The sequence below is a fragment of the Aotus nancymaae genome, unplaced genomic scaffold (assembly GCF_030222135.1).
Source record: "Aotus nancymaae isolate 86718 unplaced genomic scaffold, 86718_ANA_hifiasm-v0.15.2.pri h1tg000011l, whole genome shotgun sequence".
Taxonomy (NCBI): Eukaryota; Metazoa; Chordata; class Mammalia; order Primates; family Aotidae; genus Aotus; species Aotus nancymaae.
The window spans coordinates 83,898,497-83,922,303 of NW_026988422.1; the positions used below are offsets into that span (position 1 = coordinate 83,898,497).

General features: G+C 61.0%; 1 protein-coding gene across 3 annotated transcripts in view; it reads right to left on the reverse strand.

Moving 5' to 3' along the window:
- The window catches only part of BEGAIN (brain enriched guanylate kinase associated), a 30,968-nt gene that overhangs the window by 3,458 nt on the left and 3,703 nt on the right, over nucleotides 1-23,807 (reverse strand). For 2 of the 3 annotated variants that reach the window (XM_064375217.1, XM_012471237.3), the window contains exons 2-4: nucleotides 5,973-6,134; nucleotides 4,597-4,663; nucleotides 3,144-3,251 (exon numbers count right to left, since the gene is read on the reverse strand). In XM_064375217.1, the coding sequence (XP_064231287.1) occupies nucleotides 3,144-3,251; nucleotides 4,597-4,663; nucleotides 5,973-6,134 (337 nt within the window). Of the gene's footprint in view, nucleotides 1-3,143; nucleotides 3,252-4,596; nucleotides 4,664-5,972; nucleotides 6,135-10,025; nucleotides 10,042-23,807 lie in introns of those variants that run through there. The other variant, XM_064375218.1, reaches the window with a different exon arrangement.

Below are 23,807 nucleotides of genomic sequence, written 5' to 3' on the forward strand. Positions count from 1 at the left end.
GCCAGCGGGGGCAGTGGGTGCACAGGGCCCGCTGTGCGCTCGGCAGGACAGGGACCCACTACTGGCTCTGGCCCTCTCTGGGTGCCATGCTCTTGCCTGCAAAATGAGGGCCTCGTTCTGACCTGGGCTGCCAGAGCATCGAGGGCCCTGCTGCTGCCCTAGCTGGTGCCCTCGGGGCCTTGCTAAGATAGGAACCCCCATAAGGCTGGGGCAGTGGTAGAAGAAGGAGCCCCAATGGCCCTGAGCGGCCAGAGGCCCCCCAGGCTCATAGAGCAGGCCTGGTCTCCCTGTCCCTTGGGCTCCCGGAGTCCTTCCAAAGATGACTGGGTGGGAGTGCCAGGCAGGAATGGGTGGCAGGATGAGCCCCCAGCACCTTCCACCCTGCACCTCAGACTTGCTGCTCACACCTGCCTTCCCAGAGTGTGGCCTGGGAACAGGGTGGCTGGAGGGCTGGGCAGGGACCGGGAAGGTGTGTGACCACAGGCCTAGGCGGGCGCTGGCTTTGAAAACAGATGCAAACAGTAGGACTCGAGGGCTGTGGCTTCACCACTGAAAATCTCTGTTGCATGTGCCTGCATTTGGGGCTTACATGCCCGCCCCTCCGGGGTCCCCACTGCAATGGCTCTGACAGCTAGCTCTGGGGCGGCCCCGAAGCCCTGTGACCCACCCAAGCTGCGCCATGGCTGCTCCTGGCGAGGGCTGGCCAGTGTCCCAGCCCAACCAGCACTAGGCGTCTTGCTGCCCAGGCAAGGCTGTCTCTGACACAGCACCTTTCTGTTCCCCCACCATGGCCCTGGAGCCTCCCTCACTGAGGCTGGTGCCCCCAACTTGGCCTACATGGTGGAGGGAATCGGAGTGGCCAAGCCCCTCTCAATGCCTCCCTGGGCCTCCTTGGAAGAGAACAGCACAGCTGCCTGAGAGCTGAGAACTAGCCCCTTGTGTAACCCCAGTCAACTGGCTGCCCCTGGCACCAGAGGGGCTGCAGACACTGCCCAGCCAGCCCAGGTCTGCCACTGAGCCCCACCAGCGACAGCCAGGAGCGGATGCCACTGGGAAGCCAGTGCCGTGCCCATAGCCCCTGAGGCACCTGGCTGGGCACCCAAGCCCCTGGGCTGTCCATGTCTGCGGTGGCCAGCTCTGGGACAGCTGGGAGCCTTTCCTGAGCAGCCACAACTGCTGGCTTAGGGAGGAAATGCTCACAGGACGCTCTGGCAGAGCCAGCAGGTGGAGGCAGGCGCTCTGGCTGCCCAGGGCCCTGGGCTGCTGGAGTCGGAGTTCTGGCTCCGTCTGCGAGCGACCACTTGGATTACCTGGGAAGCAATTGAAGCTGGCTGTGCCTTAGTTTCCTCATGTGCTCCATCCCTGCAGAGGTCCCCGGGACTGGTGCCCACTTATGTAAGGGGCCTAGCCTTGTCACGTTAAGAAACACCTCTTGTCCTGAGCCCATGTCATCCTGTCCCCTCCTGTTAGAGCCACACTCCTCAGAAGGGCGGCCTGTGCCTGGGACCACCGCTCCACTCCACCACTGACCTTCAGGTCTCCAAATCTCAGTGCCTCTTCTTGGCCCTCTGACCCGATCTCTCAGCAGCCGGTGAGCCAGCCGGCCAGGGCACCGATGGCAGCCCCCCTCCTCAAGTGGCTGTCGGGCCACCACGCTCGCCTGGTGTCCCCCAGCCTGCTGGCCACTCCCCCCCAGGCATCCTTGCTGGGCCTCCCTGCTTCTCATCAGGAGGCTGCCTTGGCGGTCTCTGCTGGCACGCCGGCCTTCACCCTCAACTCCAGGCCCGGGCCTCCTGCTACCCTGGTAACATCTCCACTCGAAGGGAAGGGCTCCTGTGCGTCTCCTACCCAGCTCCTGCCCCTCCCTTGCTGTCCCCAGCCAGGAAATGGCCGGCAATGCCTTTTGTTTGGGCTCTGAACCTTGTAGCTGGGTTGGACTCGGTTCTTCTAGCAACCCACATCCTAAGTCTTGGTCAGTCCTATTGATTCTATTTTCAAAACAACCAGAATCGCAGCCCTCTGCCCAGTTCCACTACCACCATCGCCTGAGCCACCATCATCCTTTGTACTAAGGCCCTGGCCGCCTCCTGATCTTCCCGCTCTTGCTCTCGTCGTCCCCACAGCCTGTTCCCAGCACGGCAGCCATGTGAGCCCTAGCCAGCTGTACGTGCGATCACGTTGCTCCTCTGTTTAAGAACCTTCTATGGCTCTCGACTACACTCAGAATGAAGCCCAGATCTCTGAGAGGAGCCTATACAACTTCGCCTCCTATCATCTTTCTGACCCTGGCCGCGCCTCCCCCTGGGCGCTCTCTGGCCTCTTTGGGGTCCTGCAAGTTATCCGGATACAGCTGCACACCGCGGTTGCTTCGGCCTGGAAGCAACGCTCTTCCCACAGATGTCTGCGTGGTGGCTCCTTCACTCCCTCAGGTCCTGGCCCAGCAGCCCCTTCCAGAAGCACCCTCTTGAAATCTGCAGGCCCTGCAGCTGGCGACTCCCTGGTGCTGTTCCTCACTCTCTGTTTCTATACAGCATTTCACACTTCTAACACACTCTAGAGTTTGCCCCACTCAGATGTGAACTCCACGTGGGCAGAGGGTTCTTTTTGCGTGTGTGTGTTTTTTGCCTGTGTTGTTCACACCATAATCTTGGAGCCTAGTAGGGTCTGGCAAGGAGCAGAAGCTGATTCGTGAATGCGTAGGCAGCTGTCCCGGGCCTGCGGAGGCAACTGGGCCCATCTCACAAGGTCCCCGAAATTAGGCCCCCTGGGCAACCACATACACGGCTGTGATGTGACACTGGGACTGGCCAAGGGCGGGAGTCCTGAGTGGCCATGACCCTGCCTTGGGGTCAGGAAGCCTTGCCTTGAATGGGACAATATGCTCCACCTCCTCTAGCTCAAGTCCTTACAGCAGAGGGTCTGTTTAGGACACCCTTGGCATCCTCATCGAGGCAGCCCCATCCTTCCCCAACTGCACCAGGTCCTTCTCAAAGCCCTGAACGGCCTGTCCATCCACCTGTACCCTGCACCAGCCCCTTGAGGCTGGGGCCAAAGCAGCTGGGCTCAGGCCCCTTGAGAGTCAGAATGTGACTCCCGGCGCATCCTGGGAAGCCCTCAGTGGGCCAAGCGTGCGTGGCACTCACGTTGTCCTCCGACAGCTTGTCGATTGTCACCTTGGCTTCCAGCAGGTGGCTGTTGAGGGCAACAATCTCGTGGCTCAGTGCACGCTTCTCCTCCTCATAGTGCTGGCCCTGCGGGTGGGATGGTGGGAGGAGGAGGTCTCTGGTTGGCTCCTTGCCCTGTCGCTCAGCTGCACCTCCATGTTGCCCCTTGCAGCCATGAATGACAAGACACTTGGAGGGCCAAGGGTGCAGGGCTTATGAGCACAGACAGACCCTGGTTCAATGCCTGGGTCCAACACTGCCAAGCCAGACAGCCTTGGGCATGTCACTGCCTCCCCGAGCCTGTTTCTCATGTGCAACACAGAAGTGACAGTGTCCTGCCTCAGAAGCTGGGAGTGGGGACTCAGGATGGATGACTTGTGCCTGGCACAGAGCCCAGCCCATCTCACTGGACAGATTGGGAAACTGAGGCTCAGAAAGGAAAGGGCCCGTGTCCAGGGACCTGGGCAGAGCCAGGTCCAGCCCCTAGGCCTCCCACCGCAAAGGCGGGCAGATTGTTGCTTTCAAAAACAAAATGAGCTGGTCACCAAACTAGAAAGAAGGGAAACCCCTTCATCCTAGTGATGGAGTCACTCCAGAAACCCTCACCGTGTCCCTTTTGGACATGTGTCCCAGCAGTGCAGTCACAGAGAAAATGGCAACCCCACTGAAGTCATCTGCAGAGGGTCTCCACAGTGAGGTCCCCATGAGAGGCACAATTGGGGCTGGAACCTGTCTCTGGCTCACCCAGGGCCTGAATTTGGGCCTCCCTCTCCTCCTGGGCCCGGGTCCCTGGACTGGCAGGCTGAGCTGGAGGGCCTGTTCCCAGCTTATGCCCTCCGCCCACAGCCCCTCTTACATGCCCCCAGGCTGGAGTGCTGAAATCTGCTGCTCAGGCAGCATGGGGCAGCCCTGGACCCTAGTACTTCCTTAGCCTGAGAGCACCCACCCCACCCTGCACGTTCCATGGAGAAAGGGGTGGGACCAGCAAGACCTGTGTCCCAGCTCCTGAGTGGCCTGGGGTGTCTGCTGGGTGGCTCTCCCAGGGAAGGAGGTGTGGGTTGGGAGTGGTGCTGCGCTGGGTGACTCTCCCAGGGAAGGAGGTGTGGGTTGGGAGTGGTGCTGTGCTGGGTGGCTCTCCCAGGGAAGGAGGTGTGGGTTGGGGAGTGGTGCTGCGCTGGGTGGCTCTCCCAGGGAAGGAGGTGTGGGTTGGGAGTGGTGCTGCGCTGGGTGGCTCTCCCAGGGAAGGAGGTGTGGGTTGGGAGTGGTGCTGCGCTGGGTGGCTCTCCCAGGGAAGGAGGTGTGGGTTGGGGAGTGGTGCTGCGCTGGGTGGCTCTCCCAGGGAAGGAGGTGTGGGTTGGGAGTGGTGCTGCGCTGGGTGGCTCTCCCAGGGAAGGAGGTGTGGGTTGGGAGTGGTGCTGCGCGGTGGCCTCACCATGCGGTACAGCTTGTCCTCCAGCTCCTGGTTGATTCTCTGCAGTGCCATGTAGTTGCTCTGAATCCTGGAGCAGGAGGCAATGGGGTCACTGCGGTGCCAGGCCTGGCACTCCCACGACCCTCGCGGCCACACAGCCTGCTGAGCAGGGTGGGGCTGAACTGGGACCTCTCGAGCTCACCCCACCAGCCTCACCCTGGTGGAATGGAATGTGTGCCCCTCTGCACAGGGCAGAAAACATCCCATTAAAGCAAACTTGTAGAGGCCTATCCTAGGCCAGGGTCCAGGACCATTTTCCCCCTTCGCCCCGGGAGCCCCTGAAGATGAGAAGCAAAGGCTTGTTATTCACAAGAGACTCTGTCCCATCTGCACGCAGAGCCAGTTTACTCACATTTGACCCACAATTCTTACAAACCTGTGATAGGGCTGACAGTTCGAATGCGAATGAACAGGGAAGAGACTTAACACTAACTATGTGAGGGGCCCCAGGGTGAGGCTGGAGCCTCACAGTGAACAAGACGCGGTTCTGCCGGGAAGGGTGAGTGGAGCCGAGTGCCGGATGGGAATCAGGTGCTTGGCGCTTCCATTGCTGGTGGGAGGGGCCTGGGGATGGCGTCCACTCAGACAACCTATGTGCCGTGTGATGGCCCCCGTCTTGCCAATGGGGAAACTGAAGGGAAACTTTAATTACTTAACAAACACAGTAACTGGCAGGGCCCAGACTTGAACTGAGGTCTGACTGCACTGCCCAAGCTTGGCTTCTACAGGAATGGAGGGTGACATTCAAAACAGGAGGGCGGGGCTGTTTGGAGATGACAAACCCTCCACCCGCAGTAAATCCTCCCTGGGCAGCACCAGTGGATACTCTACAAATATCGAAAACAAATCAAGCCAACAGCAAAATTTGCATGCTCCTTGCACATTCTGTTTAAGAAGATGGGAAAGTGTATATGACATTTTAGAAGAATAGCCATCCTAAATGTGCACAAATAAAGCTTTTAGAAAACTTTTGTTTGAAGGAGTCTGGCACGTGTGGTCAACCCTTCACTGGCCTGCAGGCACTCAAGGGAATGGTCCCTAAACCGGTTCCTCTCCTGGCTAGACACAGCTTTCCCCATCAGGACTCAGGGGATCATGGCTGGGACCCAGGTGGATCAGTCTGGGTCTGGAGATCTGCCGGGTTCAAATCCTGGCTCCGCTGCTCCAAAGTAGGAGGAAGAGCTTCCCTTCCAGAACCTCTGGACTCCCCATCTGCGTGGGGTCAACAGCCGGCCTGAGAGAGGAGCACCGCGTGCGGCTTCCCGGCCCGCACGGCTTACCTGGCCCCACGCTCGCGCTCCGCGACCCGCGACCCGCCCCCTCGCCCCGCCCCTCACCTGCGCAGCTTCTCCGTGACCTTCTCCAGCTCCTCCTGCGCGCGCCGCAGCTCAATCTCCAGGTAGTGGCGCGTGGAATCGAACTCGGTCTCGAGCTTCTCGAGCTTGTGTGTGGTGTAGGACAGCCGCTTGCGCAGCTCGCCCTTCTGCTCCTGCAGCGCGCTGCAACGACACGGCGGCGGAGGACCGGGCCGCTGCGCTGAGCGGGGGAAACTGAGGCCCGCGGGCCCGCCCGGGCGCGCCGCACTAACACGCGGGTACCCGCACGCGTGTACACACACACACACCCTCCTAGGCGTCACTGGAGACCGCGGCACCCCAGAGTCAGGACTCTGACCCCGAGCCAGTCTGGTCCTGGCGGTTCCTCAGACTCCATCAGTGCCCACCTCACAGATAAATTCCAGGTGCTCGCGGAAGGAGTGGTTGACTCCAGAACTTGGCCAGCTTGTTGGGGGTGGTTTAAAGGACCAAGGTATAAAGAAGGCCCGTCAGCACCCAGGCTGTCCGTCACAGAGCCGGCCCCTGGTGGCACAGGGGCCCTCACTCCTGCTCTCCCACAGTGCTACGGTGGGATCGCTGAGGCCCAGAGTCGGCCGTGCCACACCCAAGACCAGATCTGCCTTCCCCCAACTAGCTGTGTGGCTCTGGCACCGTGGGTCACCTCTCTGGGCCAGAGAGAGGGTTGGTGGCAATGCCCCATGCCCAGGCAGTGTCCATCACCATGGCCAGTGAGGCTGCACGCAGCACGGGAAACGTGGCAAGGCCCAGGCTCGCTCACGTTCCCCTTCCTTCAGGAAGCCTTCCAGAGGCCCAGACAGCTGTTGAGGCTCTGTGGGAGCTCCTGGAGGTGGGACCCCAGGCTGCAGAGCCGCGCATGCTCAGGAAACAGACCCATCCTCTCGAACTGCCTGCCGACAATTCACCTGAGCTAAAGCTGTGCAAAGCGGGAGGGTGGTGTGGGGGCCTCCGGCAGGGGCTGCGGGGAGCTCCCCAGGGCAGGGGCCGCACTTCCTGTTGGCTGGGCCGGGCGGAGCCGGCAGTTCGCCATGACTGCACGGCCCAGGGGCTGTCTGGGGCCAACAGCTTTGGATGGTGTTGCTGTGAGATGGGGCAGGACAGAAGCCCCAGGTGTCACGCAGGAAACTGAGGTGTGGAAGGGCCTGGAGCCCTGACTCTGCCCGCGTGTGCTGTGGGACCCTGGGCAAGAGCCCACGTTCTTGCGACCTTCCCGACCTTCCCGACGCAAACCCAAGAGAGGGGAGCAGAGGGCAGGCGGGAGGTTTCCTCCCAGCCCCACCAGGGCCACGACTGTCCCCCAGCCCCAGCAGAGGCATCTTCTGTCTGGGCCCTGTGAGTAAACCCATGTGACGTCACAGGCACTCACCCCCTAAGCTTCCAGCAAGCACCCTTGGATTCCTGTCCAGGGCTATATTTTTAAAAGTAAATAAAAATAAAGAGTTGCTTACGTTTTGAGAATCTCAGAGAAGGGTGGGGCGGGTCTTCCCAAGAGTCAGTCCCCACAAGAGGATGTAGAGTAACAAGCAAAGTGGGAAGCCCCGAGGCAGAGTGACACTGGGGAAGCGGTGAGGGCGTCATCCATCTACCCACGTGACCACCTCAGCCCCGACTCCTCGCCCCTTCTCCAGCCACACCCCAGGCCTCACTGATCAGCCTCAGACCCTTGCTCTTCTGAGACCTGCTCACTGTGCCCCCTCACCCAGCCCTGCCCCTCCTGAGCATCCCGAGGCCCCTACCCTAACCTCTCAGAGCCAGGAGTAAGACAAACCCTGCCCCTGCCCCAGAGCCTGCGGTGCAGAGGGAGGTGGGCAGTGAACTAGGCAGGGATTCTCCACGGGGCAGGCGTGGGAGGGGAGGATGGAGGGGTTGTGCAGTGGGCTCGGGGCAGACATCTCACAAGTCAGCTTCACAGAGCCTCAGTTTACCCCTGGCCTTTGGATGGCCTTCAAGACACAGCGCCGACTCCCTGCTCCACCAGCCCGTAAATACTGCTCCCCTCCCCAAGTCCCTCACACCCACCCACCTGCTACACCCAACCAATCTTTGGGCCTGCAGTGCCCCCAGCCCCTGACTCCACCTCTCTGTGCCTCAGTGTCCGCTTGCTGCAGGCCTTGGACCCTGGACGCGCACCCAGCCCCCAGGCATAGCTGATACCCTGAGCTTGGCAGCCCCCTGGTTCGTGCCACATCTTTCCCCACCTCTGCTGGTCCCCTGGTCACAACACAGGCCCCTTCCGACCTCGCCTAGGCTGTTTCCTGGGGCCCCGGTTTGCACTTGCACCTGCCTCCTGCTTGCTCAGGCCGAACCCCCTCCATGTCTCCTGCACAAGGACCCTCCCAGGCCTCCATCCGACTCCAGCAGGGTATCTCTCAGGCTCCACACCCCGATCATGGCCAGCCAGCCCCGCCATGGCCCTCGGGCATCTCAACACCCAACCGTCCAGTGCAGCCACATCCAGCACACGCTCACTGCCCTCCACGCCCCCACCCCGGGGGTGGACATGGTGACTCCTCTTTACCCTTCACCCCTCACAGCCCTGTCACAAAGTCCTGGGGGTTCAGCTTCTCAGAACCTCTGAACGTGTCCCCTCTGCCCGGTCCAGGCTGTACACCTAGGGTCTGCGGTCGCCCACATAGTGCCTCCTTCCCTGTCTAGTGTCCCCTCACCAGGCACTAACCAGAGACTGCTGGGCCACAGCAGCCTCAGTCTCCACATCTGCAGAATGGGATGGTGCACCCAGATGGGGGCAGGGCTGTCGCTGGTCCACATTCTACGTAGTAGCCCCCTACACAGTGGGTGATGTCCGAGGTGGCACTGTGTGTGGTGGGGGCACAGGCCATTGGGAATCTGGGGGAGGCTGCTGGGGGCCTGCGGCTCAGAGACCTCTGCCCCCTGCCCTGGGTGGAAAGGTGGCCTGGCAAGTGCAGAGTTGGGTCAGGGAGTCCCCAGCGTCTGGAAACAGCTCCTTAGCAGACACGCAGAGAGGAGTGTGGTGCCCAGAGGAGCCAGGGCCACGCCCTCCAGGCTGGGGCCACCTTTCCAGGCCTGGAGACCTGGGGGGCCCAGCTGGGCTTGCTGCCTGGTGAGTTACACCAGGATCTGGGCCTAAACTGGCAGTGTGTGTGCGTGTATATGTGTGTATGTGTGTGTGTATGTGTGCATGTGTATGTATGCGTGTGTATGTGTGTGTGCACGCATGTATGCACACGTGTGTATGTGTGCATGCATGTGCATGTGTGTATGTGTGTGCGTGTGTATATGCATGTGCGCGTGTATATGTGTGTGCGCGTGTGTGTGTGTGCGTGCGTGTGTATGCATGCGCGTGTATGTGCATGAGTGTCTACGTGTATGTGTGCGCGTGTATGCATGCGTATGTGTGTGCGTGTGTATATGCATGTGCGTGTGTATGCACGTATGAGTGCGTGTGTGTGCGTGCACGCGTGTGTATGCACGTGCGTGTATGTGCATGAGTGTCTACGTGTATGTGTGCGCGTGTATGCATGCGTATGTGTGTGTGTGCGTGTGTATATGCATGTGGTGTGTGTGCATGCACTCGTGTATGTGTGCGCGTGTGTATGTGTGTGCGTGCGTGTGTATGCACGCGCGTGTATGTGCATGAGTGTCTACGTGTATGTGTGTGCGCGTGTATGCATGCGTGTGTGTGTGTGCATGTGTATGTGCGTGTGCACGAGTGCAAGTGCTTTTCTTGGCTCCCTCCTTGCCTGTGGGAATTCCCTGAACGGGGTGAGTGCCCAGCTCCCCTGGCACATGGTGAGGCCTCGAGGGATCTCCCTCCTGCCTTCCACCAGGAGCCCCTTCTGGCCATTTGGCAGGGGCCCCAGCCCGAGGATGATGCCCTTGGCTGGGCTGCTGGGGTGGGCGCTGTGAGGCTGTGCTGCCGGCCCCACCTTCACTTTCACCTTCACCTTCTGGGCCTCCCTATCTGTCTCGGGGAGTTGGACGCAGACACTGGACAGATGTCTGGGGACTGACGGAGAGATACCAGGGAGCCAGGGGAGACAGCAGGTATGTTACCTGTCCCAGATCGAGGGCGAGGACCTGGCCAGCCGGCCCTGCAGGACTCGGGGCTGCCCGAGGCACAAGGGCACCCAGGGGCTGCGCAGCCTGTGGGCAAAGAGGACAGAGCTGCTCAGAACAGGTGGGGGTGGGCAGGGCTGGGGCCATGCAGGGCCCACCATCAGGGGCACAGCCACAGCCCCTCGCCTGAGACCCAGAGATGGGGAGTTGGTCCCCACCCCCTGCCAGGAAAAGTCCTTGTCATCTACAAAGTGGCAGGGGTTGGAGAGATGTTGGTACCAGAGAAGGGCCCCAGCCTGTGCACCTGCCAGCCCTCGCTGCTCACTCTGAGGGGTCCCAGCTCAGTGGTGGCACCACGTCCCACCGTGGCAAGGTCACTGGTCACTTGCTCCATGCCTCTTTTGATCGTCCTATTCCACTACTGTGAGGAGTGGCAGCAGCCCCTCGGGTCAGTTGTTCCCTGCAGGGCAGCAGATCTACCCTCAGCCCTGCCTCCACGTGGCAGCCTCAGAGGGGACTGATGGGGCAAGCTCCCCTCCTCAGTAGCTCTGCGTCTGTCGGGTGCCTCCCTGTTGCAGGCCTGGTTCCTGGCGTGCAGGATTGGCTGGTCAGGAGGAGGCCCTGATGGCTGATGTAGGGAATGTCCTGTAGGCTGCGGGATCTGGAGGATGTTAGGGACCTGGGATCCACTTCACCCTGCCCTGCGGCACCTGCTCCCCTGCCCCTGCCTGTGGCCTGTGTGGGCTGGACAGATGGGTGTGAGGAAGGACATGGGCCCACCGCGGACCCGCTAGGGTGCTGGCCTGCCGCAGGACACAAGAAATACATCAAGGCCTCAGACAAGTGCCGGCTTGGTTGTCCCCTTCCTGGGTGTTCTCTGGGACCAGCTGGTGGGCTCGCAGGGACACCTGGGCAGCCCTACTGACCCTAGGCCAAGGTGGGAGATCCGACCTCTGCCTAGAGGGCCTGGTTCCATCAACAAAGGCTCTGATGCTGCCCCAGAAATTAGGCTTTCAAAGAGTACTTAAAGATGCGGGCAGATGGGAACGCTCCGAAAAAGAGCTGTATAATCCTGTTTAAAAAATAACTGCCTGTGGACAGCCACAGAGAACTCGAGCAATGAACTGTTAATGTCGTCACACCTGCGTGGTGAAATGCTGGATGATTTAAAACTTTTCTTTCATGCTTTTCATGTCATATTTTTTACAGTGAGGATGATAAATCAGAGAAAAAAATGCTAAAGATCAAATTTTGGTAGCCCTCCAAAGTCACCGTGAGCACCCATGGGTCAGCCCGAGGGGGCAGCCACGAGCCAAACATTGATCACCGCTGTGAGCTCACTTTCCGCATCGTAAAATGGGGCCACGGCCCCTCGGTTCCTGAGCAGAAGTGGGCAGGGGTCCCATGCCCAGTGCACAGTGGGGAGGGGAAGGGGTAGGGGCGGTGGGCCTGACCTCTGGCTGGACTGGACTTTGGAATTCTGGTCCCAGGTCCACCCTCAGCAAATGACCCCAGCGCTGCTGAGTGAACAGAAAGCAGGATGGGATGAGCGCGTTTGCTTGAGAGCTGCCAGAAACAACTGCCCTGGCCCCGGTGGCCTGATCAAGGCCAGCGTCCTCCTCCCAGCCCCTGCCAAGGAGACCCCACCCCAACAGGTGCCCTCTGCAGGGGGCCTCATGGAGGTGGAGTTTCTGAAGAATGAAGGTGCTCAGAGGAGAAAGGTCCCAGGGGAAACTGAGGCCCAGGGAAGGGGGGGCCTGCCTGCGGGCACAGTGAGCCGGGGCAGGATTGTGGCTTGATGCAGGCTCTGACTCTGCTCTCTCACAGGACGTTGACTAAGCATCACTGATGACCCGCTCTGGTTCTGAACCAGGTAACAACATTGGGATGGACGTTCTCACTCCCAGCCTGCGGCGTGGGGGGCGTCCCATCCTAGAGATGAGAAAACTGGGACCCAGAGAAGTTTAGCAAGAGGGCCCAAGATCGCAAAGTAAGTCTCGGTGAGGACGAGAGCAGAACCAGGGCTGCCGGGCCCTGCCGGAGCTGCACCCTCCTCTTCCCTGGACTCCCCTATGAAGGAAGGCGGGGGGTTATGCCACTGAGAGCCTGCCACAGAAGGGCCGCCCTGCTGAGAGCAAAGCAGGAGCCAGTAGAGCACGTGGGCCCTGGGGACAACCTGTTTCAGTGTCACCTCCAGCTGGGTGCACGGAACCACCTTCCTGCTCCTGCTGGCGGAAGGACCTGGTGACCACTGGCTGCACAGATGGACTGGGGCTTGGCCTGGGCCCCTGAGGCCAACCTGCCCAAAGACCTTGCCTTGGTGCTCCTTGGCAACCCTTGCGGACATGGGTGTCATCACGTGGGGAGCAGGTGCCACCTGGGCCCTCTGTGTCTCAGGATGAGATGACCCCAGGAAGCCTGGAGCCCTACGGGAGACTGCGCAGGTTCTGTCTGTGCCTCTAGGACACACCTCCTCTCAGGGCTTGGACCCTGGGGTGGCACTGTCAACAGACACCTGTCTTCCTCCCAGAGGGAATGGCTTGAAGGCTGCACAACCAGCTGCAGGTCCTTGGCGGGTGGGGAAGGGGAATGGAACACTCAGGGTGCGCCAGGCAGGGACCACACGGTGCATGTGTCCTGTTCTCCCAGTGAGATGCCCCTCCCCCTACATCTCAGTCCTGGGAAGGATGCCACCATCACCGCCATCCTACACATGCAGAAAAGCCTGTGGCCACCTGTGGCACACTGTGCCTGCCCTCCACCCCATTCCAGGGCAGAAAGGGGGGAGGAAGTTGGTGACAGCCGAGCCTGGCCACACCCCAGCACCACACTCCTGGCCCCCAGGCAAGATGACAGGACAGTTTGCCTCAAGCCAGCCAGGCCTGGGTCTTCTTCTTGCCCTTGCTAAAAGAACTGTCCCTCCAGGCCTTCAGATTTACCCCAAATCACACCCATCCAGACCCTTGTCCATGCTGTCCTCTCCCCTGGACATGTCCTCTCTCCCTTCTCTGTGTCCCCAGGTCCTCTCCTCTCTTGTGAGGCTTTGCTCAGATGCCGCCTCTTCCGGGAAGCCTTTCTGGGTTCCCCCTGCTGAAGGTCCCTCTCTTCCTCTTGGGTGCCTCCCTCACCTCTGCCTGTGCTGGGCAACCCTCCTGCTAGGATACTGCTTCCCTCCTCGGCTCGGCTCTCTTGGCTCTGCCTCCTGCAAGGCCACTAAACAAGGCAGCCAGAGGGCACTTCCAAACAGAGGTGGGGTTCTCCTTGGCTCCCCACCAGACTGCAAGTCGTGGCCCTGCCACTGGAGTTCAGACAGGTGACTTCGGTGGAGCAGGTAAGCATCCACTTAGGGTCAGGACTGGAGCCCCGGGGCCCTGCCTGACCTTCCTCCACCATGCGAAGCCACCAGGGCCCAGACCTTCCTGCTCCCCTAATGCCCATGGGGCCCTGCTGGGCTGGGGGAGGACACAGCCTCCAGGGCCCCTGTGTCAGGAGGAAACCCTTCCCAGCTTCATGGTGGGCTGGAGACAAGGGACCCCTGAGCTCAGAGGGCGCTGAGCAGGTTCCTGGAGGGCAGAGGTGTGCCCTGGAGGCTGCGAGGGAGGCCTGGCTCCCATCCTCCCACTCAACGTCTTGGCGATGGGGTGGGGCTGGGCTGCGGCTCTCATTGCTGCAGTTGGCCGAGGCCCGAGTGCCCCTCCCGCCTGTATCCCTGACTGAGGTGGGATCCCGCCAGGCCCTGGCCACAGCCCGTCTTCCCTCGTCTGTCGTGGCTCTCAGCCTGGCCCCAGTCATGCTCCAGCAACACCAAATTGCTCCTTCCTTCCAGGCTGCAGGCAGCCAGGCTCTCAGCTTGGTGACTTTGTCCCCGTGTCCCCATCCACCAGGATCTCACTCCTCCCTCTGGCTCCAAGTTAACTCCTCCCCATGTAGCACCTGAGGGGTCCTGAAGCCCCAGCTCACCCCGCCCTTCCCTGGACAAGGTCAGTTGCTGCCCCTCACTCCCCACCACCTCTGTCCTTGAGTGTTGCAATGCCTGGGCCTCATGTTCCCACCCTGGCCCCCCCAAACTCCAGAACCCCCCAGACGGCTCATTTCTAGGCCCAATCAGACCGTGCTCTCAGAGCTCCCCAACTCCTTTCTGCACTAAGACTAAAAGCCCAGCTTCTCACCCCAAATTCCTGTCCCCTGGGGCCTACTGCCGCCCCAGCCTTGCTGTCCCAGGACCCCCCACCTTCCCGCCAGGCACGCTGGCCTTCGGGCTGTGCACGTGCCCCCTAAGTGCCTGCCTTCCCACCTCCAATGCCTAGAGCAGGACCAGACCGAGCAGGGGGGTCACACACCCACCCTCTCAGCCTCCACAGAGTTGGTATCAGCTATGGGAGGTCTTTGTCCCCAAAGCTGCTGCAACCCTGCCTGGTCTTTCCCAGCAGAACTTCCAGTTGACACCTAGGGGAGCCCACATCAGACCCTTGGGAGGCCTGCTGCCGGCCCAGGGCTGAGTCCCCACAGAGCTGCTTCTGCCCCACACCAGGGCCATTCCGGATCTCCCTGCAAAAGGCCTCGTGCCCCAAGCCTTCCGTCAAAGGAGCAGCAACAGCCCTGTGGGAACCTGGGCTGAGTGGGCAGAATCCCCTGGCCCAGCAGTATCCCCTCACCCGGTGGAACCCCTCACCCGGAGAAACCCCTCGCCCGGAGGAACCCCTCGCCCGGAGGAACCCCTCGCCCGGAGGAACCCCTCGCCCGGCGGAGCCCCTCGCCCGGAGGAACCCCTCGCCCGGAGAAACCCCTCGCCCGGAGGAACCCCTCGCCCGGAGGAACCCCTCGCCCGGAGGAATCCCTCACCTGGCAGTATCCCCTGGCCTGGCGGAGCCCCTCCTGTGCTGGGGGCCTGTGATCCCTGCGCCCTCGGCCACCCCCGCTCTTTCCCTCCAGCTCGCTCCTGCCGCACTCCCTGCCCTTTGTATTGCCCGGAATCCACCGGCGGACCACTCCCAGCGGAAGGTGGGGCACCCCAGACTCCGCCCCACCATGTGCACTCATTTATTTAGTCCTCAGACCCCTGAAAGGGAGGTGTGTACCCCACCTCATTTTCCAGATGAGGAAACAAGTTCACAGTGGTCAAGGAACAGGGCCTGTCCGAGGTCACACAACCCGGCTGGGGTTCAATTCCAGGCCAGCCTCACGTGGAGATGCTGGATTTTAACACAAATAGTGGCGCTTTAGCCATCCTGGTGTCTCCCGCATGCTAGACAACTATGACAAGCTGCCCTCTGCCTCTCTGTGTGACTGGAGGGTTGACCACAGCAGCCCCGGAGTCCAACAGAACAGCCTGTCACTGCTGGCCCTGCTCTGGGCTCAGCCACGCCCACCCAGGCCTGGACAATCCTGACCTCTGCAGCGATGACACCAGGACTCTGCCTGCACAGAAAGAGGGACTCTGAATGTCATCACCATGGCCGCCGGCTGTCACGCAGCTGCCCCTGGGGGACAGACGTGCACGAGTATGTGCGTGTGTGTACGTGGTATGTAGGCCTGTGTGTGTCTAGTTGGGGGAGGACTGTCACAGTGCTGAGCCAGGTCCCATGGCCAGGAGGGGTGACCTGGAGATGAGTGAGCTGCCATCATCACCAGCTCAGTTGGGGCCACTCTGATGGTGCGGACTTGGGCTCAAGGCCTCCCCTCCTGCTCCCCTGCCCTCTGCTGACCCCTCCTTCACATGCCCTGCCTCTCCCTTTGGACCCTCGGCTCCCCGGGATGACCTGGCCAGCCGTGCCCCTGCTCCCTCCTGCCTGGAGACTGGAGTCAGCAGGAAAAGCTTCATCTCGCCTCATTTTATCAGGCAGCCGCAGCCCTGCCCCGCTGCCCCCGCCTCTCTGCAGAACCACGTGCTGGGAGCTAGCACACCATGTCCTGGGGAGCCCTGGGAGGGTGGGCAGACCGAGGACATGCCCTGGGGCAGGGCAAAGCAGGCCAACCCAGGGAGGTAGTTGGGGTGGTTGTAGAGTCACCCCTGGACTTTGGCACAGGCTGCCCTCCTGCTCAGAGCATACCTTCCCTGCACGTTGGTTCACTCTGTTCACCTCCTCCTGGAAGGCCTCCTTGACCTCCCCCAACCCAAGTCAGGAGCCCTCTTCTCCATCCTCATCCCAGCCCTACAGTGCAAGGGTGCTCTCTGGGCCCAGGGGCTGTCTCCTCCTTGGCAAGGTCCCAGTGCCTGCTGCAGGCCTGGAGGCGCCTCAGGAGAGCACAGCCAGCTCTGAGCTCCCAGCTGAGCTTTCAGGAAAGACCTGCAGGGAGAAGGCCTGGGGACTCTGGCCCTCAGTGAGGGGACCGCTGGGTGTCCCAGGAGGGTGGGTGGGGCAGAACTGACCGGGGCTGCAGGCTATGTCCCTGGGCATCCCTCCGTGCCCCCCTCTGCAGGTCGCAGGCCACCACTGTCCCCACTGATCTCCATACAGCCTGGATTTCAGGCCGACAGCGCAGGCCATGGGCGGCGCATGACTGAGTACCACACCTGAGTCAAGGCGGGCCGAGCCCAGGCCTCCACTCCCAGCTTGCGGCTCTGTCGGCCTCTTCCGGACACAGAACCTACAGAAAGGAGATAGCCAGGGAGCGCATTGGCCTCCAGAGCCCAGGACTGGGAGGAGGGATGGGGGCAGGGAATGCGAGACACTGGCTCTGAGCCTGGTGGGCAGTACACGAGCAACGCTTGCTGAGAGACAACTGCCATGGCGGGGGCTGCCCTGCTGGAGTTGGGGAGGGGAGTCAGGGCCAGCTCCCAGACCCTCTGTGATGGCCACTGTGCTCCACCCGTGTGGACCCCTGTGCAGTCCCACTTCTGACACCCACTCTCTTTCCAGGTCAGGCCTGAGGATGCCCCTCTCTCCATCAGTGCCACTGGGGGCTCTCACAGCCCCTCTCTGGCCTCGCCCTCACTTGGCAGCCAATGATGGCATGATGGCCTCCTCCCAGTCACTCTCCTTGCTGTACGAGGGTGCTAAACCCACCTCTCCATCCCTCAGGCTCCCGCACCCACATAGACGGCAGGAGACAGTGGTGGGCAGACGGCCTCACTCTCCGTTCACCCACAGACAGACCCAGGAATCTTAGGGATGCCTGTTCCATTCCCTCCCCACTTCCCTGGAAAGTGACTTCACACCTTCCCCTCTCTGCCTCTCACCTCCCAACACCTCCTCCCCATCCCCACTCAGGCTGATGACCCAGCTTCCTTTTCTTCCCTTTCTGTTGAGAAATGAAACCATCCACAGGCAACTGCCACAGATGTCACCTCCACGTTCCCCACCTACCAGCATCTGCCCCGACACCTGGTGCTGCCCGCTGTTACTTACAGACAGCCGGCCAGGCGGCCCCTCAGCTGGGCTGGACTGTGGCCGCCGGCCTCCCCCAGCTGCAGGGGGGGTTCCAGCTAGTCTTTGCTCCTGAACCATTCATTTCTCCCTCGCTTCCCGGTCATTCTCTGGCAGGCAAACCCGTGGTTACCTTTCCCATATTGAGAACAGCCCTCTCTTCACCTCGCAGGCACAGCCCCTGTTCCCCACTCAGTGGAAGTGTCTGATCTTGCCACCTCTGCCTCCTTATTCCTAGCCTGCCAGGACCAAGGCCCACCAGGATCTTGTCCCCTCCATATCACTGGACTGGTCCCGTCTCAGTCATCACCTGACCTGCGCCCTCAGCAGCCGGGGACATGCCGCCTCTCCCTGCTCCCGCACCTCCCACCCTCGCCAGGCTGTCTAGCTGCCCCTTCTCGGGCTCCTGTGTGGGGCGCTCCTCACCTCCCGGCTTCCTGGCACCAGCGTGTCCCGGGGATCCGGCTCCAGCATCTCCCTCCCTGTGTGTACTCCCCAGTGGAGACCCCAGCCAGCAAATACCATCCCTTTGCTTGGGACCCCCACATTTACACCTCCCCAACTTCACTGCCTCCCCTTTGTCTCATGGGCAGCACAGACCTGCAGGGCTCAGTCAAATTCCCATTGCCCTACAAATCCACAGCCTCCCCGCACACCCTGCAGCAAGACAAGTCCTCCCCGGGCCTCCAGGCATCCGTGACTCCTCTCCTCCTCTCCCGCCCTTCTAAGCCGGCAGCAAGTCCCCAGGCTCTGCCTCCAGAGTGTACCGGGAGCCCTGCCTTCCAGGACCTCCCACCACGCCGGGCCCACTCCTCTCGCATGGCTGCTGCAAAGCCCCCCACCGGGCCCCAGTGCCTGCCCTCATCTGCTCTCGGCCCAAGACCTCCTTGAAATCAGCGTCAGATCCATCTGTGAGGAGGTGGGACATTCTGCGCAGGACAGGTGGCTGGGAGCATGGTGGTGGGGTCAGGAGGCGTCCTGGAGATGGGTGTGACCAGAGCCTGGGGCTTGGGGGTTGTGGGGGCATGGACAAGGGGTGGGCAGAGGCCCTGAGCATGTGCTGAAGCGTCTGCTCCTCTTTCTGGGACCCAGAGATGTTCACACCAAGGAGGTCGGGAAGTTGGCTTGGGCTTGGGGCCGTCCCGCTGGTGGAGAGCGGCGCAGAGCAGGGAGCCTCAGGGGGGCTGTGTCCAAGAGGCAAGGGAAGCTGCATGGTGGACCCAGGAGGCTCCTTGGTCCCCTGCCTGGGCCCCTTTCCCAGCACCAGCCTGGCACCGCTGATCACTACTCCCTCGTCTCTCTCTCTCTCTAGAGGGGATGGGGCTGCCGGAGGGGTAGGGCTGTGTGCACCTTGGCCCTGGAACCCCTGCCCGGCTCTTCCACCCACAGTCAGCATGCAGGGGCAGGATGGGCAGACAGATGGCCATGGGCCGGCCCCATAGCCAGGAACGAGCTCCTCATGGGACTTGCACATTAACCCTGCGGTGCCTGCCACCCTCCCTGGTGCCCAGGAGAGAAGGGGCCGCGATTCAGCACTTTGATGACTGGCTTCATTACTGGCTACCAAGGAACCCACGCTGGCTTTGCTAATTTGGCCACCCCACCAGCCTGCTCACCACTGCAAACAGACGTGGCACACTTAGTAATTGGATCGGCAGGAGGGCTGCTTTCTGGAATTCCGGGGATCACAGAGCTAATCAGGGCGGCAGACACTTATCAGTAAACCTGGTCGGCAGGACCTGGGCCCCCTTTATGCCCTGGGCCTCTCTGGGATGCCCTCCTTCCTGGGCTGGTCCCATTCCACCCTCACCTCTGCATACGTGTGCATCACACTCACACTCGCCGGGCGAGACCCAGTCTCCGAGAAAAGGCTGCAGCTACGGTCAGCATCCCTAAGGGTGGTCAGCAGCAGCAAGGGCCGGAGGGAGGCGCCGGAGCGAGGAGGGAGCCAGGGGCACTGGTGGCATCTGCCCTCCCTCCCGAGGCCAGGCCCGGGGCTCCCTAGGCCTCCCTCTGGGGGTGTCTAGGATCCCCCCCATCCCTGTATCAGCCCCAGGGGGCTGAGAGGGTCCTGTGGACTATTTACCCTGCTGAATGGTGTGGGCAGCAGAGGGTGGGTGGCTGAGCAGGCCCCAACTCAGCACTCTCTGCTCTGCCACAGGCCACTGGGGTTCCTGAGCTTGGCACTAGAGCTCTCAGAGCCTCAGTTTCCCCAAGGAGGAATGGGGGCAGAAGCCACAGCCAGCCCCTAGATGCCCCTGAGATCCAGGGATCATCCCAGCGGCCCCACCCCACTCTGAGCTGACATCCTCAGAGCTGCTCCGGATGGGGGGTGACTCAGGCCCAACTCTCAGTGTCTTGGGTCCTCCTGTGTCCCTAGCAGCACCCACCTGCCCCTGAGTCTCTTTTTCTTCTGTCTTGCTCGGCAAAGCCCTACGTAGGGAAGCCCCACCATGTGCTTCCTCTGGGGACCCCGCAGACACATGGCTGGGGCCTGCGGGGTGTCCAGCTTCAGCAGCCTGGGGTGGTGTGTGGCAGGGCAGCCCCCCTCCCTGGGACGGTCATTCCAAACGCCACCACTGGCCCCTCACAGTCCAGCCAGATCCCCAGGACACAGAGACACAGCACTGCCCGCTTCCCTGGCAGACCCCCCCACTGTCACCCATGCTAGTGACCGGGAGGGGCAGAGGAAGTGTGGCCGAGGAGCCCAGAAGACTGGGTCCCAGGCCCTGCCGCATCTCCCGCCTCCCGTCTCAGCTCCTGTAATCCGTCCTGCTGCTGCTCAAGACAGACACCTTGGCTGCCCCGACATGCGCCCCAGAGCCTCAGTGGGCCCTCTCTCAGGCTGCTCTGCAGACACAGGGGCACCTTGAGATGGGCACAGTCCCCACCGCAGATCCCAGGCCTTGGAAGGATTTTCTGCCTGTAGTAGTGGGGGGTGAGGAAGGGGAGCCACATGCAGGCCTGGCACGGAGCCCTGAGAAACAGGCATGTGGCATTGCCTCCTCTAAAATACCCAGCGGCTGCCCCGACCATCGACGGCCCCCGAGAAAAGTGCAGACAGGCAAAGGTGCAGAAGAGCCCCGTCCCCAGCTCAGAGACCCTCACACTGCCAGCCTGGCCCTCTCCTTCACAGGGGAATGATGGCACGGCCCAAGGGATGGCCAGCAAGGCCCAAGCAGGGCAGAGCCACCGGAGATGGGCAGAGCCTCCCCAAACGGGCAGGCCGCAGCAGCAAGGCCCAGCCCACAAGCCAAGCGCACGTCCCGAGTTCACTGAATCCCCCGAGCTGCCTTCTCAGGCAGGTGCTGTTACTACCCCATTTACAAATGTGGCACAAGAACCAGGAAGCTTCCTAAACCTGCCCAAGGCCGGGTGCGGTGGCTCACGTCTGCAATCCCAGCACTTTGGGAGGCCGAGGCGGGAGGATCACTTGAGCCCAGGAGTTCAAGACCGACCTGAGTGACATGGTGAAACCCCATCTCTACCAAAAATACGAACTTAGCCAGGCGTGGTGATGCATGTCTGCCTGTAGTCCTACTTATCTCGGAGAGGCTGAGGTGGGAAGCCTCCTTGAGCCCCGGACTGCACTCCAGCCTGGTGAACAGAGCAAGGCTGTGTCTCAAAAACAAAACAAAACAAAACAAATTTGCTGAAGGCCACACAGCCAGTAGGTGACAGACTGGGGCTTGAAACCTAGGCACGTCTACCTTCTTAACCACATACCCCATCGGGGAGGCCTTGCCGAGGAGTGGGAACTCGACTGGCCCCCTGGCCCCGCCTGTAACCCCAGCCCCCCAAGTTGGTACCATCAGAACTGCTCCAGATTAGGAGTGACTCCCAGACTCATGCCCCAGCTTTCAGTGTCTTGGGTCTCTTGGGTCCTCACCCCCTGAGCCCCTAGCCGCAAACGGAGAAAGCAAAGTGAGGCAGTCATTCACACCTTAGTGGGAATTAGTCCATAAGACTTCCTCCAGTAGGATGAGGTTTAGAAGTGGGGTAGAGGACCTCGAAGGATCACACTCAGGGAGGGGTGTGGGGTAGTGGGTGGGTTGGAGGAGACAAGAGACAGAGAGCGGGGCCCTGGGGGGAAGCGATAAAGAAACTCAACAGCTATCCTGAAAGTGGGTGCCGGCAGGTGGCCAGCCCCACCCCAGGACGTCTCTCCTTGAGTTGTTGGGGCCCAGACCACAATGCAGTCGGTTCACCACCCTCAATGAGCACCTACTGCATGCTCAGAGAACCCAACCTGGATGCCATCTAGGACAGGAGCCTGCCCAAAGCAGGTGCGGGGCAGGGGTTGCTAAACGAAAGGGGACATCTCAAGCCTGCACACCCCCAAACCTGCTGCTCCCCACAGCTGGCCCCACCTCAGGTGAAGGAAGTCCATCCTTGCTTCCAGTTTCTCACTCCCAATGCCCTGGAGTCGCCTTTGACACCCCCTTCCCCCCATACCCCATGTCACACCCATCAGCAGACCCAGTCGCCGGATCCTCCAACACATCCAGAACGCAGCCACCTCTGCCCTCCTCCATGACCACTGGCCCTTGCTGCTTCCTGCAGGCCACCGTCCCACTAGCTGCTCCCTCTGCCTGGACCTCCTGGTGCCTTGACCTGGGTGGCACCTGCTCAGGACCTTCCCAGGCCACGCTGTACAAGTCACCCACTCGCCCTCCCACCCACTGCCTTCCTTTCTTTTTGTCCCGGTGGCACTTGTCATAGTGATATTTATTTTAAAAAGTCTCCTGTTCCCGCCAACTAGAAGATTCTGCCCGTGTGGTCACTGCGGTGTCCTCAGCGCCTGCAGCAGCCTCTGGTTCAGTGAATGGTGTGGAATCCGTGATTGGTGAACAACAAGAGCGGCAGTGACGGCTGTGGGGACCAGGAGGGAGGCTCGGGTGGGAGACGGTGTCTCCTCAGGGGAAAGCATGGAGGGACAGGGCAGGGCAGGACTCGAATCTTGGAGGCCACCAGATCTCCATCTGTCTCCATCCCTGGGATGTCAGCCTGGCGTTTCAGCAGAGCGTCTCAGCCTGGACAAGCATCCGACATGCACAGGACCACAAGCCCGGGTCACAGGAGTGAACGAGAGAGTGGCCCCAGCACCTGGCTGACCTTGTGCAAAACCGAAACCAAAACCAAAAGGGAGCTCAACGTTGACCTCTAACCACAGCAAAGCCAAGTTCAAGTGGATGAACAGCCGATAGCCTGATGACTTCAGGAGGGTTCCTGAAGCAAGACACGAAACGCTTTAATCAGAAAGTGAAAACACCGGAGACATTGGACAAAATTAAAATTAAGAACTTCCGTTCATCAAAGGACCGTGAGAACAGCGAGACGCGGCATCCCGCGGGAGGTGTTTCTGCTACACGCTAACTGACAACGTGAAGAGCTCCCGCAAATCAATTACAAAAACACAGACACCTTGGTAGAAAGTGCGCACAGCTTTCGCCAGCGAGGAAACCAAGCGGGCAACAACCCAGGGCAGTGCGGTTTGCGCTACGCCCACCCCAGCAACACTGGAGGGACAGTGGCCGGGAGAAGCGGTTTCGAGAGTCCGGTCTGATCCTCCAGAGCTGACCCTATGCGCACCCTGTGCCCGGAGGTCCCACTGAGGGTGCACGCCCAGAATCGCAGCCACATCCCCGTACGCCCGCACGGGAGTTCCTAAGGTGGCCCAGGCTGCACACTGCCCAGCAGTCTAGCAGGGAACAAACAGACTGCAGGGGAGCCACCGGAAAGGCCATTCGCCCTGACAACAGCAACTGGTAGCTCCACCTACCGCCACGAGGGGCCCTCACAAACAGAATAGCTTTGGTGAAAAAAAAGCCACCTCCAAAGCACAGGCTGAAGGAATCCAGCCATGAGGTCCCAAAGCATGCAAAACGCAACCATCTCTGCTGGGGACGCCCTCTCAGGTGGCAGAACCATGAAGACAGCAAGCAACCCCTGAGCACAACGTCGGTGTCCCGGCGACCACGGGGGCAGGATGGGGCTAGCTCTGGGGAAGGGTCTCGGGGGACCTCAGGGCTGGCTGTGCTGAACCTCTTGACCTGGGTGGTGGTTGCAGGTGGGCGTTCTAAACTTAACCGCCGAACTGTGCGGATATTTATTAATGTCTCTGCATGCCTATCACAGTTCATGACTTTGAAAAATTCTATTTTGGGGGGAAAATGTGGAAACTGAACAGGAGTAGCTCTGGACACCCCAGGAGCCATGAGAGGCGACTGACCCACTTCCCTGTTTGACAGAGGAGGGAACCAAAGCTCAAATAGAAAACAGGGCTGCCCCGCAGCAGGCGGCAGGAGGCGGGCAGGAGGGACCCTGTGCGGAGGGACAGGAGGGGATTAATTTGAGGGATTAGAGATGCAGCGGCTCTGAGCACACAGAGAGCCAACTGGGACTTGGTAAT